The sequence below is a fragment of the Rhipicephalus microplus genome, unplaced genomic scaffold (genome assembly GCF_043290135.1).
Source record: "Rhipicephalus microplus isolate Deutch F79 unplaced genomic scaffold, USDA_Rmic scaffold_140, whole genome shotgun sequence".
NCBI lineage: Eukaryota > Metazoa > Arthropoda > Arachnida > Ixodida > Ixodidae > Rhipicephalus > Rhipicephalus microplus.
Genome location: NW_027464711.1, coordinates 374,710 through 392,624, shown reverse-complemented (window position 1 = coordinate 392,624; position 17,915 = coordinate 374,710). Strand labels below are relative to the sequence as shown.

The 17,915-nt window shown below is 45.0% G+C and overlaps 1 protein-coding gene across 6 annotated transcripts in view; it reads left to right on the top strand.

The window, feature by feature from the left end:
- The window catches only part of kis (chromodomain helicase DNA binding protein kismet), a 228,849-nt gene that overhangs the window by 171,676 nt on the left and 39,258 nt on the right, over window positions 1–17,915 (top strand). For 5 of the 6 annotated variants that reach the window (XM_075885419.1, XM_075885418.1, XM_037427719.2 and 2 more), the window contains 2 exons: window positions 6,189–6,448; window positions 10,771–10,905. In XM_075885419.1, coding sequence (XP_075741534.1) covers window positions 6,189–6,448; window positions 10,771–10,905 — 395 coding nt within the window. The remainder of the gene's footprint in view (window positions 1–6,188; window positions 6,449–10,770; window positions 10,906–17,915) is intronic. The other variant, XM_075885417.1, reaches the window with a different exon arrangement.

Below are 17,915 nucleotides of genomic sequence, written 5' to 3'. Positions count from 1 at the left end.
GTGACATGGTCGATCGAAAAATGCGCAGCACGTAAGAAAGACGGGCAGACCTGTACGCATTCTGTGGGCAGGTCACGTGCTTCGGAGTCGGCCGGCGCCACCGGCACGCCGGAAAAGCAGAGATAAGCCGCGAGCCAGCTTCGTAACCACCGGGCCGTTTTTGTTTTTCGTTTTTTTTCCACCGCGGCGCGGAATGCTGAGAAATGATTGTGTGGCAAAACCTTTTCCCTTGAAGTTTTAAGGCACTTATTTTTCAATATCAGACTATTATGATAATCATAAGCACGCAAATTTTCAAATATTGCCGGCAAATCAGCAGAAATTTTCCGGTATGGACAGGCAGAAAGTACGAATTAACCGAATGACGAAGTTTGAATTAAGCGGCTTTTAAATACATTGAAAGCATAGCGAGCCAACCAAAATTTTGAATTTTGTATGAATTAACCGAAAGTTCGAATTATCAGAGTTTGAATTATCGCGAGTCTACTGTACCTGTTTTTCCCCGTTCATTCTGTTGTACGGCCGCGAACCTTCCCACCCACTCGACACTATACTCCCGTACCGCCCTGATGCATCGGAGTGCTCCCCGCTTTTGGAAGTGGCCAGATACGCTTAAGACTGCCGTCAGTTGGCTCGGTCTCTGACAAGTGAGGCTCAAGGTCTACAAAAGACCCGTCATGACGACGTTCATCACATAGCACCTACGTTTTGTACTGGCTCCCTTGTGTGGCTTTCGGTGCCCCCGTACGTTCCTGGCCTTTCTTCTAAGCTTCTGGCCTGATACCATGGTCCATACCGTGTCATAAAAGTGACCTCGCCGGTGAATTACATCATCGAGCTGCTAACACAATCGCCAGATTTGCTCCATCGAGGACGGGAGACCGTACACGTTGACCGTCTCAAGCCCTACTACGACCCCCTCATCGTAGGCACGCACTAACGCGTACGTGCCTTCCAAAGAGAACGAAAAAACCCGTGCTGTGATTGCGCGAGAGCCTGTGCCGCCTTTGCCAGACTTGCCGTACACCAATTTTCCGTCGCGACCTTGTTGTAGTAGGCAAAATAAATAATGCTTTTCTTGTGTGATTGCTATGTATCCGGGTGAACATGCACGTGTGCTCTGTGTGTAGCTCACTAGATCATTCTTCTTGTGTAGTAAGCCACTATGCAATGTTATGTTGTTTTAGAGAGGCAATAGAAGTAAGTAACAAAGCAGTATTTTTAATGGTGGAAAAGATGACAGGAGAAGCAGTATAATGATGTTGGGTTGGCGAGAACATTTGCAAGAAGTATTGTTGGTGAGACATATTCATGGGGTTTAGCACAGAGTATTGTGAAGACATGGAAAAAAAAAAAAGAGGCATATATGCAAGTGGTAGCTTTCCAAAATAATTTATTGTAACCTGGATCAAATGCATTTATACATAAAACACAACTCAGGCATGCACAGGCAGACCGGCATCTAGGAAAAATACGATATTTATTCACGTAATGAACCCACCTTTTTTCAAAAAAGTTGACGCCAACTTGGGGAGAGGTTTAATTACACGGGAGAAAAAAAAGTGCCAGGAGTTACACGGGAGAAAAAAAAGTGCCAGGAGTTATAACAGCGAAAATTTTGCATGATGTTTTTGCTTGTTTTAAATGCACGCCGAATTTTTTTGTAGCCTGAAGCTCTTCTTGTTTCCTCCCGTAACGAAAGCGCTCGGATCAATGCCAAAGTGTCGTCCAGCCGCTCGGTTCCCATGCTCCAGCACATGCTCGAGCAACTTTAAGTTTAAAACTAGCCGTGTAGCTAGCGTACCTGCCAAACATGCCCTGTGCAGCAGGTGTCTCACTGAAGTTCACAAAGACAAACTCAACAACAAAAAATGTCAGGCCTGCGTGGAACGCACAGCACTGTCGCAGCAAAAGGTTTAAAAGCACTCTTTCAGAGCCTTTTCTTAACACTCTTGAGTAACTGCTACAAATGCACTTGCTGGGCAATCACTGTGCCATAAATAATCATAATTTTTGTGTGGTAGGCTGGCATTCACTATGCTATCCTTCATCATTCTTCGGAGATGCGTGGTATCCACTACACACCTGCTAGGAATATTGTGCAATATTTTTACGAAGTCGCTGATGATGATGAGGAATTATGCCTAAAGTGGGTATGCGCCACAGTTAATAGGTAAAGAAGAACAAGGTTATGTAATAAATTGGATCATTGGACGGCCCACTCTTCGCACAATTTGCATTGTGTGACGCCTGGTTGTTCCTTTGATGTTCTAAAACCCTTTATTACTCAAAACGCTTCATTACTCAGCCTGCCTTAGGCCAGTTTGGAAGTGAGTTTCAAGCACCGGTGTGGCTCAGTGGTAAAATACTGGGCTGGCACACAGCAGACCCGGTTTTGAATCCCATTGTGTCCTTTCTGATTTTTATTTATTGGGTTTTTTATTTCTTGTGATATTAGTTATCGACGCCGCCGCTGGCAGACAACTACGATGCCGCACGAGACCTGTGTTCTGATCTCATCACAGCTTTCGCTGTAAAATGCAGCGTCGCATGGCGTAAACGTTGCAGGTCCATGGCATGCAGCGGGCACACCATTTAAGAGGCCATGCACTTTGTTTTCTCTTTGTTTTCGTGCTGCTGTGCTTGCATGCAAGGTGGTTTCTCCTGCATTTGACAGATGACGCTTTGCCGCAGAAGGTGCACTTTTCAAATTTTGATTGATGTCCTCTGCACTCGCGTTGCTCGCAACTGTTTATCAAGGTTGCGAAACTGTGTTTTGACTTTTATTGCGTCGTTATTTTGTGATGTAATGGCTCAATTTAACATTGTTTCGATCATCAATGGCACTGGCTATCATACCGAAATAAAAGATACACTTCAAACAACTTTTTTACTTTTTAAGGACCAGGATGGAGGGGAGGGTCATTACGCGAGTAAATATGGTAGTTCTTTCTTTGTTAAAGATAGCTATAGTGTACTAATGCAAATTTGGCCTAGCCTATTCAGCAATTTAGCAGATACATATCCCATGTGGTAAATCTGTAAGGTGAACGGTGTGGTGCCTCACTCCACGGGAAGGCTTGCTCTGCAACAATGTCAAGAATGGTAGTGATTGCTGGCTAGCCGCACATCGCAGCATCTGTGGTTCCTGTCTGCTTTTTGATGAAAGTTTCATTGTAGGGCACAGTAAAGTAACTACGAGATCGATTGTTCAATCTGCATCTACACTCAAACTTCATTATAACAAGGTTGCATCTAACGCAAAAATAAGTTTGTTTTACCCCAAAATTTATTATAAAGGTATACAGTGTAGACCGCTTATAACGTAAGTCACGGGAGTTGTAAAAATCCGCGCTATAAGCGGTACCGCGTTATAACCAAAGCATCCTTTTTTCGGCCTTTGCCTATGTCAAAAGGGCAACCCACCTTTCAAAAGCAATTTACTACACTTTCCACTCGCAGACACATTCCACACAATCACAACACCGCACGGAAACAAAGTTCTCAAGTCCGGCATCAGCGGAAGAACGCCGTTATTTTCATCTGGCGATGCTTGCGAACAGTGCTGCGGACAATTTCATCCTCCACAAAGCTTAAGCACTGAAGCGATTTCTCGCTCAAACTCTTTTTCGCGCAGTACGTTTACACTTTAGCGAGGTATTCCAATGCGTCTTTGCACGGGAAATCTGGTTCTGGCGTCGGGTCGGCATCGTCTTCGCCGTCCGACTCGTCGTCCGTTGCAACCTCCGCACTACCCCGCACCGCTGCGACGATCGCGTCATCTGTGCTCGCTTCCTCGCAGACAGAAAGCTCCGGCTCCCCGGCATCGACAAGTTCTTGGAAAGTGTCGGTGGTGGTTATGAAGTTGCTGTCAACGAGGCAGGACCACATGTCGTCAGTGTTGAGGGTCTCATCGGCGAGCGACGTGTCGCTCTGCTCATCGTCTTCCAGAGCCTCTGCATTGCGCACGAAGCCTGCCCTCTTGAAACACTTGCTTATGGTATCGGCCTTTACCTGCCACCATGTCAATTGCGCCTCTTAAGTTCACTTTAAGAGGCTGCTGCTGCTGCATGCTCAGCAGAACTCTCTCGCAAATGCGCTTTTTGTACAGCGCGTTTACGGTTGCGATGACACCCTGGTCGAGAGGTTGACTTTTTGCTGTAGTGTTGGCAGGCAAAAACTTTAGGTTGACTGCGGTCAACTTCGGCTTGACGTTGTGGGCCGTGCAGTTGTCGAGGATAAGCACGACCCGCCGGTTCTCTGCCACCATATCCTCATCAAACTTGCAAAGCCAGCTGGTGAACAAATCCTGCGTCATCCACGCCTTTTTATTGGCTTTGTAGGTCACTGGCAGGCACTCTCGCTTCTTAAAGCAACGTGGCCTTGCCGATTTACCTATGACAAAGAGGCGGGGCTTGTCGCTCCCGTCCAAATAAGCGCAAAACAATACAGTTATGCGCTCCTTTGAGACCTTGCGGCCGGAGCAGGCTTCGCCTGTCAGCGCAAGCGTGCAGTCGGGCAAAAGGTTATAAAATAAATCAGCTTCATCGGCATTATAAATGTCTCTGTCAGTATATGTTGACAGCATACTCTCCAAGTTCAAGCGAAGCCAGGCTTCGATAGACTCGTCGTCGACAGCGCCGCTTTCTCCACACACCACTTTGCAGCTGATGCCATGGCGATTTTTGAAACGCTGAATCCACCTGTTGAGTGGATTGAAGTCGTCGTGGCCTAAAAGAGCTCCGAGACACTTAGCCTTTTGTTGGAGCATGGGGCCACTTACTGGGATGCTCTGAGCCCTAACTTCGCGGAACCACCTGAACAGCGCTGCGTCCACGTCTTCGTATTTTGACATACGTATTCTCTTCCGTGACAGGGAAGACGAATCTTGCTGCAGTTGCTGCCGCAGTTTGTCCTTGTTTTTGTAGATGGTTGACATGGTCGTGTCGGAAACGCCGTATTTCGCCGCCACCAACGCCTTCTTCAGGCCACTCTCAATGTCCCTTATGACGCATTCCTTAATCTCCAGCATTAAGGCACGGCGTTTTTTCACACCGCTTGAACACGCCGCCGGCGCCATGGTGACAAGAGCTACGCAACACACGTGCTCTGGGCTCTCAGACGGCAACAACACGGCGAAGCGCACACAGCAAATCCAAAGAGGCAAAAGGAGGTTGAGAAAAAAAAAAAGCATGCTACCACTTCTCTCCCCCACTCCGCGCAGCGCGCACCCGGATTGGACGCTGCCACGGTCGCCACGGTGACGAAAACACACTCCCTCCTTCCAAGAACTCCCCGACTACCTCCCTACTGTACCCTCTCTTCTCCTCCGCAATGTTTGACTTTTCGCGGCGGTCTCTATGTGCGCCCTCCCGCTCACTCTTTCAACGTTCCGGCGCGCCGGGAACGCCGCCGGGAAACCGTGCTGACCGTGCTCTGTTCGCCGATTTTATGGTCGCGCGCCTAAAAACTCCGCGCTATAACCGGTATTCTCCTTCGCGCGCCTACGCAATAAACGGTCAGCCTATACATTGAGTTCTATGGGCGACATATCGGTGGTCAAAAAAACCCGCGTTATAACCGGTCCTGCGCAAAAAGCGGTTATGTTACAAGTGGTCTGCACTGTATTCCTAACTCTATACCTATTCACTTCATTATGACCGATATATCCGTTATATCCGGGTTTGTTGTATCAAGGGTTGAGTGTACTCATAAGCTTGGTCGTGATAGCGTTAGTACACCACCATTATCGTTAACAAAGGAAGAACATGTTTTTTCTTAATGTAGTGGTGTTTGCACATTTCTGATTTTTTATGTGGGCCGATGAAGCAGTGTGGAAAATGCAGTTCCATCTGGTATTCATAATAAGCTTTAAAGAGTAAATATGAGCAATGGATAGTGCAAGTCCATGGGAACACTCCTGTTATCGGGAATCTGGGCTTTTCACTCGTACTTGTCTTGTGCGCTTGCTGTGTTTCTTTTTTCGTTCGTCTTTTTCCTCACATGAGGCACCCCCCCCCCTAAGATGATGTATAATTAATGTTTTGCTAAACTCTGGGTCTTAATTGTGACGAAGTTAGATTAAGTTTCTGTGGCTATTCAAGTTTATGTATTTGTGGTCTTCATAATTTCGGGCCATGGTAGTTCTTTGTGTTAATAATTTTTTTTTTCTTTCAATTCAATGGCAGACATTCCCAGTCTGAGCAGCGTGGCTACTAGCCTCCCTGGCGCGAACAAGGCTGTGGATTCTCGCGGTGGCTCTTCAGCCCTTCAGCAACAGCAGCAGCAGCAGCAGCAGGCGGCAGAGCAGGCCTCGGCGGCAGCAGCCATGCATCAGGACCTCAAACGCTGGCTGGATGACCATCCTGAGCTGATGGCCAGCCACCCAAGTTTGACAGCCGCTGCAGCAGCCATGGCCTTTTCGCCTATGCCCTCTCTGTCGAGCCATGTGAGTATTTCTTGTGTTAATGTAATCAAAGAAGTGCATTTCTGGAATTAGTATCATAAAGATTTATCCTTAGCTTAAGGGGGATGTGGCTTTTGAAAACCGAAATATTGCGAAAAAGTTGACTTTTGGAGAATCATATTATGGGTTGTATGTTTCATAAACTACCTTTTCTGTAATAATCAACATCTAATTTAACTGCAAGGTGAAAAAAATGCAATTTTCGAGGACACGGCAGCATCCAAAACGCGCAAAAAATGCCAAAATCAACCTACACTTTGCACACTCGTCATTCCCAGACCATGCGGTCATTCTGTGCCATATTGGTGTTTTGAGCGTGAATCCTTTTTCTCTTTTGTTTGCTGTCTTGCAAAATGCCGTTAGTGGCATGGTTTAGATTCTATTGGCGTTTTTCTGCAAAGCAATGCAGAGCGCTGATCGGCTAAAGCAGCGCATTCATATATCCCAGGAGAAAGTGCGCCTTCCATTGGCTGCTGCGCAGCAGCTCGGGTGGTCGCTCCCTTCGATGGTGTGCACTCGCCCCGTGATTTCTCTCTGCTCCGTTCGTCTCGACCGATGTCTGCTGAGCTGTTCTTTTTCTTGATCTATCTTTTCGATCAGTTTCTCTTCTTTATTTCTTTTTGCACTAGTTATGTGTTCCTGGTTTTTGTTGTTGCATGCGATGCTGGTAGCAAAGTCAAGGACAGTGCGGAGGTCCTTTGCGCGGAGACGCGCTATTCTGCGAGTGCTGACTGCGTAGACGCTTGCAGCAGCGAAACTGTACTGTCAGCTGTCGCTAGTCAAGAATCTGGTGCATCGAATGTGGCTGGAGCCACAAATGCACTGAGTGTTTCTGAGATCATCAGACTTGGTACGTGTTCCGAATTAGCGCTATTGAGCTTGACAATGAGTGTTTCCAAGATCGCTGGACCCGCACTTCGATGCTTTGTGGCTAAAAATAAATTACAAACAACTCCAAAAGAAGATGCAGACAAGGCGAAAGAAGAAAAGAGTGCATAAAAACACTTCTAGCTATTCTGCGAAAGTTTTCTGATGAAAACGCAAGTGTTCACTTTTTTTGGGCCTGTTTTCTCAGAATGAATTTTTTTGCTAGCTGTGGTGCTGAAGAAATCTAAATCTCAAAGACCGCTCATCAGAAATATTAAAAAATGGCTTTGTAACACCATGGGATATCTGTCAAATAATCACAACGAATTTCAGCTTTCCACTACAGTTGATCCTGGATATATGAACTCGAAGTAGATCGCAAATTAGTTCAAATATCGATAATTCAAAATTAAAAAATTGCATATTTAAGACCTAAATTAAAGCATTCTCGGCTTCATAAGTCATTGCAAGCGCTAATGTAATAATTTGCTCACAGTGTAATGAAAAATAAAGTGTGAACTGCAAATTACTGCTCTTTATTTTTCATGAAAATAGTCCATAAACTTGTCCTGCTTCTTGCGCTCCATCATGTTCTAATCATCCTCAATGTCGTTTAAGCTTTTCAAATAAGCGAATTCAGTTCCTTTTGCCACAGGAGCGTTGATTGATGCAGAATTCTGATGAAAGCTCTGTAGCACAGCAAAAGATTGTTTAGCGGTGGTCGTGATGGCATTGACATTATCATAACCACACGGGTACACTTACGCGGCAACGGCAGCCATGATCTCTGCATCGATGCAGTCAGAAACAACTATGTCGTCATCTGCATCGATGAGGTCGCTCACTGTTCAAGAATGTGCCAGGAAACGCTGTCACAGAATTCGCTGAGGCACCGTGTGCTGTTCTCAGTAGTTTTGACATGCCCGAATTCGTCACCTGGCCCACAAAGAAAGTTAACGACGCTGCTTTACTTGACGTCACTCTAAGCACCAGTCGTAATTTTCATCGTTACGTGTGGGGCAATGTTCAGTTCAACTCCCAAATGAGGATTTATTACGAACTTGGCAAGAAGTACGCAAGTCCAGATGGAGCAAAAGACAACCATTGACATGTTGGCAATATCGATGTCACTTGCGCCTTTGTACATGGCAGCCGCTGCTATCAGCTGCTTCAATGCGGAACGCTAGAAAAAGCGTAGCCTCTGAGATGTGCGTTTTAAAACCAAAAAGACCAAAGATTCTTCACGAGGTCGCGCATTTCGAAGGCCATGCTTTTCAGGCTCGCATGCCATTCTGACATGCATTGTGCGTTAGCAAACAAATAAGGAAATGGGAACATTGCAACGAAATTGCCGAGTCACTTCGCATACTCATTTGGGTGTCCTCGGCAATTGGTGTTTTTGAAAAACACTATGCCCGCACATAAAGACCTGCAGAACGCGCATTAAACATACCGGTGCACTCGCAAGTGCCGCGCAACGAACCAAATTAGCACAATGGAATAATACCGCCTTTTCGTCACCTACACACACAAAGAAATCGAGACTTACTAAAACACAGCCAAAAATTGATCAGTATTTGCTAGGAAAAATGCACTTTCACAACTTCAGCGTGGCATAGTGTTTAATTTGCAACCTTAACAGATCGTGGCGCCGCCATGTAGCAGCCGACATAACTGTCCTTTGGGGGATTTGAGCAGCCAGCCCGTACCAGCGTTCAGTCGGCCTCACTTTGGTGGTTCGCTGGGGCTTTATATTTAGTTGCTGGCAATCTTTACTATGGTTATTCTGAATTCGGTAGTGAACTACTGAAGTCGGACCGGTACTGTGAGTCGTAGTAGCAGTTTTCTCACTGTGAGCTACCAGTACAAGAATTGCGAAAGGTGTTGGGTGCCACTGTGCACAGGCCGTGCAGTCAAAGGCGAGGTTTTCTGCTTTGCACGGGCAGTAACGCTGCAAGAGAGGGAGAGAGAAAAAAATATATGAAGTCGCGGCATTTCAGTAGAAGCATAAGCGCACGCAGGGTTCTCCTTCAGCAGGACCCCGAAGTTTTGACACGACATGAGCTTGTTATGTGCTCACAAAAGATGTAGAGAAGCTTTTATGGCAGCTTCGCTCTGTGTCTTGTTGGTGATGCACAAGTGGCCATTTTGAATGTAACTTGCTCTATCGGTATGTCACATAGCCAGAATTCATACTGTAGCACAATATCAAGGGAGTGTCGATGTCAGTAGGTTCACCATGAGAAACTAAGACTTAAATGCCAAAATGAAATATCTAATCGGCTTTTGCTGAGCCTTGCACTTCTTCAGAGCAATTTTTGTACTCAGTGAATTCATGTGGCCATGTAAACTCGGCTTCAAAAAAGGATGTCAGTAACCCTTTAATATCATTTACGCTGCTGAGAACCTCAGTAATGTCAGGCCATTACTAAACGGAAATTCTGGCTTCTGTGATATAAAATGAGGCAATAACTTCATTTGAGCAAATTGAAGGTTGCGATGATGTTCAGCCGAATATGTGTTGTTGTTTTTTTTTTTTTTTTTTTCATTCCTCCATAGCTGGTGATATTACACTGACATTCTGCAAGGCGCAAAAATAGACATGGGGCTCTTGTTAAATACTATTCCATTTCCAATTGAACTTTATTAGGCATTTCTTTACAAAACTGGCAGAGAAAAAATGCAAGGATAAGGGCAAAAGGTTGTATTGTTAGCAGCTTGACGAGGCTGTCAACCCGCCCCTCCCCCCCTCTTTTTTTTGGCATCAAAAATTTGCTGAGCACAGATATAAAGACATTTGAACATTAATCTGTAAATTTCAAGGAATCTGAAAACAAAGCAATTCATTACAGTGGAGTTTCAGACTTACATAAAAATGAATAAAGAACAAAAAGGAAAAAAGAACAAGTAGTGCAGAAAACAGAATACAGTAAATCATGAAACAGTGCATGCATTACTAATTGGCTACCAAACGTTACAAAAAAAATTAGTTATAAAAATATACAACATCACATCTGGAAAAAGTAAGCTTGGAAGTGGTATAACAGAGACACTGACAGGTAAAAGGTTACATGTTTCACATGAAAAAGTTTTTACAAAATGAAAAAAAAAAAAAAAAACGTAGGATGGCATACTACACAAATGAGCACTATTAGCATATGATGTTTTCTTTTACTCGTAGTGCTTTAGCCGGTTAATTAGAACAACTAAATTATGTGCTGTCATTCTGACACGAAAGCTTCATTTCTTTTTTCTTGGACACACTTACGATGGCAATGTCCTCATTTACAAACATACTAAAGCTAGCGGGAACACAGTGTTCAGTTGTGAAGTTGGCCTCCTCTCCTTTATTCTCTTTGCTGTCTCGTGTATTTTATTTTCTAGGTTGATTGGATCATCTGGTAACGTGGTATTCTTTTGATAATTTTTTTATATAGCAGCTGGAGTTGCTCGAGTTGCCCGAGTCAAGGCGAAGGGGCAGGAGACCTCGGTTGGACCCTAGCAAGCTGGATCCGCACTGCCTCACCGGAGATGAGAATGTCTCTGTGATCAATCGGCTGACCGGGAAGAAGGTCAGCATTTTTTTTTTTTTTGGGTACTCTATCACTTGAAAGAACACTATAGGAAGCATACAGTCAGTTGAAATTGATGAATTTACCGATAACTCAATGTAAAAATTTATTGATGGCTAAATAGTCAACTTAAGCTTCAAATCAGATAGTAATTTAATCGAAATTAGAATCGTTTGAATAGCATACATCTCGTATTATAGTTAAACATCTTTATAAGGAACACTGATGTTACTGACAACTGGGTATAACTGACGCCAGTGTGCCACATTGAAATAGGGTTTGATAAAAGGTGCATGCCTCTTACAAAGGGGTTCAACTGTTTAAAAAAAATGTGCACAATATATTAATTACACATTTTCAAAAACACAAACTACAAATTCTTTTTTGGTTTAAAATGAGGTGGAAGCAACCTTAAATAGTAACAAAATTTGAATAGCTCTAGGGTGCAAGTTATAAGTGGTAAATTATGTCTTAAAATTTTCTCTACTTAGTGCATTTAAGCCATGGGACATGTTTTTTAAAGGGGCCCTGCGACCCTTTTTTCGCATACCCTACACGGCGCTGGAGTTGTAGTGCCAAATACTGAAATTAAGACAAAAAGAATTTTCGAAATTGGTTCTCGGTAACCGAAGTCATTAAATAAGCCTTACAGCTTCAAAACCCCTGATGATGAGAAAAAGCGTTCCCCTTTGCATATAACTCTCCCGTGATGTTAAAGGCCGGCCCAGCCGTGATGGTATAGTGGCTGAGGTACTCTGCTGCTGACCCGCAGGTTGCAGGATTGAATCCCGACTGCGACGACATTACATGTAAGGCATGCCGTCTGAATTAATTTTCAACGTCTGGGCTCTTTAAAGGGTTTTCAAATCTAAGCACGTGGTTGCGCACTGTAACTCTGTTTTATAAACAGTTTAAGTATCAATGCGTCACAGTTTACTCTTCGCATGATCGGTAAACTACAGTGCCGTAGTTGTTCACCTACTAACAATGCGCAAGTGCATGGCGTAGATCCTCTTTTTTTTTTTTTTTTTTTTTTTTTTTTTTTTTTTTTTTTTTTTTTTTTACAAGAGTCGCTATAAAACGCTGCGCTCACACACCACTTAATAGTCCGCATGTTTGGGAGGATGCCAAGGCCATTTTGCCATGTGCCTGAAACAGAAAACGGTACTCACTCTGAAATTATTCTGCTGAATGGAGGGTACGACGACAGTAAACAGCACTCTGGAAAGTTCCACTTGCCTCTCTTATTACAATTGCATTAGCAGCTGAGCAAGACCAAATGCTTTCGTACATCATTTCAAGCATACATATAAACAGTTACACTAGCGCTTACATGAGTGGACAAACCATACTTGGAGAATGTGCATGACGTACACGCACATAGAAGCACGACGTGGCTAGCAGACGACGCATGGAGAAATCCACACTTCACCACTTTGGCCAGTTGCTTCCAGGCGGCGGCTGGATCTCGCGGCCAATAGGTTCCTCAAGGCTGTCTCCTCAACTTCATGACAAGACGTCGATTGCTGCTCGGCGTGCGCGGACATGTGCGCGGACATTCGAAAGAGCCGCCCTTTCGAATGCGATTCATGCCATGGTTGTTTTCGTCCACTCAATATGCACACCGTGAATCCGCAATAAAAAAAAGCCCCCTCGCTTGAGCCTATTGGTGCGGTGAGCACACGTGACTAAATCGCGCCTTCCGATGCGCCGGGCCTCCTGAGCTGTCTGCTGCGTGCGGCAGCGGAGCACACGCGAAGTGGTGAGTGTATGTTACTTTGATCTTGTTGACTTCCTGAACTCGCGTGAACTAGTGGGAAATTAGAGCAAGCATCTCTGTAGAGTCTCTACGTTGGACGGTATACTGGTACGGCGCTGAACGAGCTCGACGAAGCCCACCGCAGCCGCCAGGACAGTGCGGTAGGCCTACGCTCTCGGCCGCGCTTTCTCGAGCTGTCTGCTGCGTGCGGCAGTAGAGCGCACGTGGGGCGGCGAGTGTATCTCGCTCACATGTCATTATTCTCGTCGGCTTCCTGAACCCGCACGAGCTAGCGAGAAATTGGAGCAAGCGTTTCTCTAGTCTGCACATTCAGGCTTGCCGCCGAACCAGCCCGACGTAGCGCGCCGCAGCCATCAGGCCAGTGCGTTAGGCCTATGCTCTCGGCCTCGTTTTGAAACTGGCTTGAACCTTGCATCGAAGCCTTATCGCAAGTTTCGCACCGCTCACAAGTTTGGAAAAAATTGCGAAAAATCGACGGCAGAATGATATAATGGCGTGAGTATATCCTACGCGCACCTAGTACAGGACGGCGGGGCGTCGGAATACGATCCGCCGGATGAAACGCCGACATCTCTGCCCGTTTCCTCGGACGACGTCGGCGATAGGCAGCGCATAAGGAAAGATACAACCTTTTCGACGAGCGCCTATCGTGCACGACAGCAGAAAGTGAGTGCTGATAAGATCAGCAGCTTATCGCTCGCGACAGCGCGCAAAGACTCAGACCCGTCGATGGCTACCTACGAGATCGTCGACTTATCCGCGATAAACAAGCTTCTTGAAAGAACGGCTAAATGCCGGACATGCAGTGGGACCATTTCTATTGAAAAAGGTGAACGTGAATATGGACTTGCGATGAAACTGATTTCAGAGTGCCGCAACAGTGGACTTGATGACAGTGAGTGGAGCTCTGGCAGGGTACCCAGTCAGGCTAAATGCGCTGCATTTGAAGTGAATATCCATGCGTCTTGTGCTGTGCAAAGCACAGGGAATGGCCAGGCAGCCCTAAACGATATCTTCTCTGTCATGGGAATTTCTCACAGGGGACTTCACCACAAAATCTATCAGAACCATTTGAAAAATAAACTGAATTCTGTGGCAGCAAGAGCTGCAGACAAAGTTCTCTCTGATTGCGCAATGTCAGTGAAAACATTATACCAAGATCTGTGCTTTGACAACCCAGGTAATGTGGCCATCTGTTATGATGGCACATGGATGACCAGATGCCACCTGTCACACATTGGTGTTGGTGTTGTTATAGAGCTGTTTTTTGGCTATGTTTTAGACTATGGTGTCCTGCCAAATTTTTGTACCGGCTGCAAGTGCGCACCACTAAAAGAGCACCCAAATTACTTGGTTTGGGAATCAATGCACATCTGCTAGAAAAATACACTGTGCAAATCAGGGCACATGGAATTGAAGGCAGCAGTCACTTTCTTTGAGCGCTCAATTTCCCGTCATGGCTTGCGATACACAGTGATGCTGTGTGATGGGGACAGTAGATCCTTTCGTGCTGTTGAAGACTTGACAGTTTATCGTTTCATACAGGTTCAAAAAGAGAACTGTATAAACCATGTCCAAAAACGAATGGGTACCGCACTACGCAATCTTGTTCATAAGCATAAAGGTTCTGGCGAAACACAAAGTGGAAGAGGTCGCTTGACAGGTGATGTCATAGAGAAATTTTTGAGATACATTGCTGGGCTCTGAAGTCCAATGCTAGTGACGTAGATGCAATGCACCGGGCAGCCATGGCCACATATTATCATGTGACATCGACTGATGAAAGGTCCAACCACATTTTGTGCCCAAGTGGCAGTGACTCATGGTGCAAGCAGAATGCTGCTGCTGTAAAGGGAGAACTGCTGCCAAAACACACCTACAACTTCCCACAAAATGTACGTGATGCACTACTTCCAGTCTACGAGCGACTTGGTGACAAGGAGCTGCTAAAACGCTACTACAGAGGCAAGACACGAAATGCAAAACGGGGCACTCCATTCCGTCATATGGTCTCTAATGCCTAAAAAGAAGCATGCTTCACTCATAGCTGTTGAGACTGCAGTTGCTGAGGCCATGATGCGCTTCCATTCAGGAATGAAAGAAGCCTCCACACGTATTCTCAAAGAACTTCAGCTAAAGCAAAACTCCATGAGGGAGCGACGGGCAGAAGAGAAGGATTTTCGTCGGATCATGAGTGCCAAGCGAAAGCGTTCAGCAACTTCCAGGTTCCTGCAACAAGCAAAGTGGCAGCAGCGACAAAAGTGCGACAAAGACTACTGCCCTGGTGCTTTCTGAGGCATTTATATGCAAAGAGAAGCATTTTTGTTTGTGTAGAATTCCTTGATTATACAGAGCTTTGTTTTTTGCCATTTTCTTAGTTTTAGTTTTTTGGCCACCTTTCATTCTTCTGACAAGCACTTTTCAGCTTTGGTACTCTAGAATTTGAGATAATTTTTGTCTTTTTGAGAAGCTGAATGCTTAGTGAGTGCAATAAAGTGCCAAATGCAACTATAGGATGCCATAAATTTTTAGAAAAAAATAAAATACAAAATTTATCTTTCCTTGATAATTGAAGGATGAACTTCTAAGCTTCATAACTTTTGTTTTAGGAAAGCTAGAGCCATGAAACTTGCTTTTTGCACTCTTTGGTAATTGTAGAATGCAATGACATTTAATTTAGCAAGATCAGTACAGCCAATTTACTCATAAGGGGATCAAAAAACATTTTAATTAATGGCTAATTAAAAGCACAACATTAAGAGATACATCAAAACTGAGTTAATGTTTGACATCTTCACATGTAAATACACCATCTCATAAGTTTTCTTCACCCTAGCTTAAATAATAAGATGCCTGATGGCTAAGTGCCTCTTCCCCCCTAAATGCTTGTATGAATATTTGAATTACTACAATCAAATCTCGGTAGAAGGAACCCCACAATAACAAACTTTTCAGATTCACAAACTTTAAAAAAATCCTGCACCGACTAGTAGTTGTTTCAATGTAAAATTATTTCACTACTACGTACTTCAGAATACCTAACTTTTCAGAATAACGAGCACTAATTTAGTTCTGCATTATACTAACAACGCCTCAGTACAACGAACTCATGTTCTGAAATCCGTAGCGACGACCGGAGCATTACGCAAGCAGACGGCATAGCAAACGGATGCCTTGCTTCTAGGAACACGCGAGACGGTGCGAGGGGGGGCGGGTCGGAATGAAAGGAGGACTTTCTTTTCTTTCTTTTTGTTGAAACGCCGATGCTGCACGTTTGCAAGCGCACCACAGCAACACGGGAGGGCGAGGTCGGCGAGGCAGAGTGGGAGTTGCGGAGCAGGAAGCATGGGCACAGGAAACCTGAGGCAGCGAGGGAGTAGAAAACGAAACGCGGGGAACTTTCTTTTTTTAGCTCTTTCTTTTCTTCGTAAGGTGCAATGACAGCCATACGCTTTAGGTTTTAGGGGCGAAGCTCCTTAGGGCGTGGGCTGTGCGTCCCCTGTAGCCTGTATGTAGCCACCTCTAGTTTAGTTCTTGCAGTGTTCACTAGATGGCGGTACCGTCTCCTGTATGTAGCCACCTCTCGTTTAGTTCTTGTAGTGTTTACTAGATGGTGGTACTTGTAGCTGATGATGAAAAGATGCAAGATGTTATAAACTAGAAAGCGGTACTTGTAGTTGATGAAAGACGCGAGATCTTATAAAATAGGAATGATGTCACATATTGCGCGTGTCATTGGTTGAAGGCAATCGTTCGATTTAGTGCGGCGACGTACGCTAGGGGTAGCGATGTAATAAAATCGAGTGGGCAAAATGTACAGAGGATTCATGGTTTACCAGGTTTACCTCCGGAGCTTCGCTCACTCATCATCATTCACTTCGTGGGTATGGCGGAATTTTTTTTTTATCTTTGTCACTTCTGCATGTGCTCCAAGAGGCCTTGTTAGTCGTGTTCATCTCTTTTTGGTGATTACTTACGGTGCCCGCAAAGCAAATTGGAGTTCGCGCTGCGATGCTACTACAGTGAGTTCATCTCTGCTTGAGACAAAAAAGCGGAAGCAGTTTTGGCTAAGCGAGAAAGTGGATCACACCACCGAATCGCACCACAGGAATGTGGATGAGCTGGAGGCCTTTGCGCTGTTAAGTTTGTGCTGCACGTGTAAAATAAATAGATAAATAAACCACAGACTTTTGTCAGTAAACTTGAATTTTTTAGTGTTTACTTGTGCATTTCTTTGTTGTCGTGAAGAAATGAGTTCAAGGACCCACCGTTCTAAAGGTAAGTCGTTTTGGTCGGTGGAAAATAAGTATTTAGGATCAATTTTTGGGCTTTCACTATAATGACCTTTCAAAAGTAACAAACGAATTGCCGTGGCCCCGTGAAGTGCCTTATACCAAGATTTCACTGTAGAATATTTGCACAGGCCTACACGATATGCATATTGTATTGTATAATAAGGCTTGACGTCCGCAAACTCGCAAAAACCTACTGCACGCGCAGTGTTCGATATCCGCGACTGACTAGAGACCCCTGAAACATATGTTGCACGTCCATGCGCATACAAATGGGATCAAACTTGTCTAGAGCGCCCAGCCGCTCCAGCTTGCGTTTTATTCGCAAATATGTAAAGGGAGATGCCGTAATGCTACCAAACATGGGCGTATTGTGTGTTAGGCCCTTGTACTGTAATGTAAGCATCAACCGAAGCTTGTAGCTAACGTGGTATAGAAGCCACGGCCAACAACTGTGTCGACAGGCACGCGCTCTCCTGTTCTATACCAATGTTATTCCATCTGTACAGCACGGACGGCACGTGCGAATGGACCTCCGAAATGATGCGACAATGGTGTGGCCGCCTTGCGATCAAGTCTCAATACAACGCCTCCTTTATTTCTTTCAATGTCAGTGCAAACGCACGCTTATTGACGGGAGACGTTGGTCCACCTTAGTCAAGGGAATGGTCGTGCTGCGACGCTGCATGAGGGGTCTCGTTTCTTGCATCCCACGTGCTTACGAGCGCTTTCCCCCGGAGATGCAACAGACGTGTTTCCCACTACACTATTGTACGTCTGTCAGATTTGTTCCATTGTGCTCCACAGCTTTTAAAAAAGTTGCGAGTGAAAACACAAACTTTTTTTGCCCACAAAAATTCCGTGATGCACGTGTTTCGAAGAGCAGAAGCCATAAGGGTGGTCTCGAGTTCACTTAAAATGGCAGGGTGCTCGTTCGC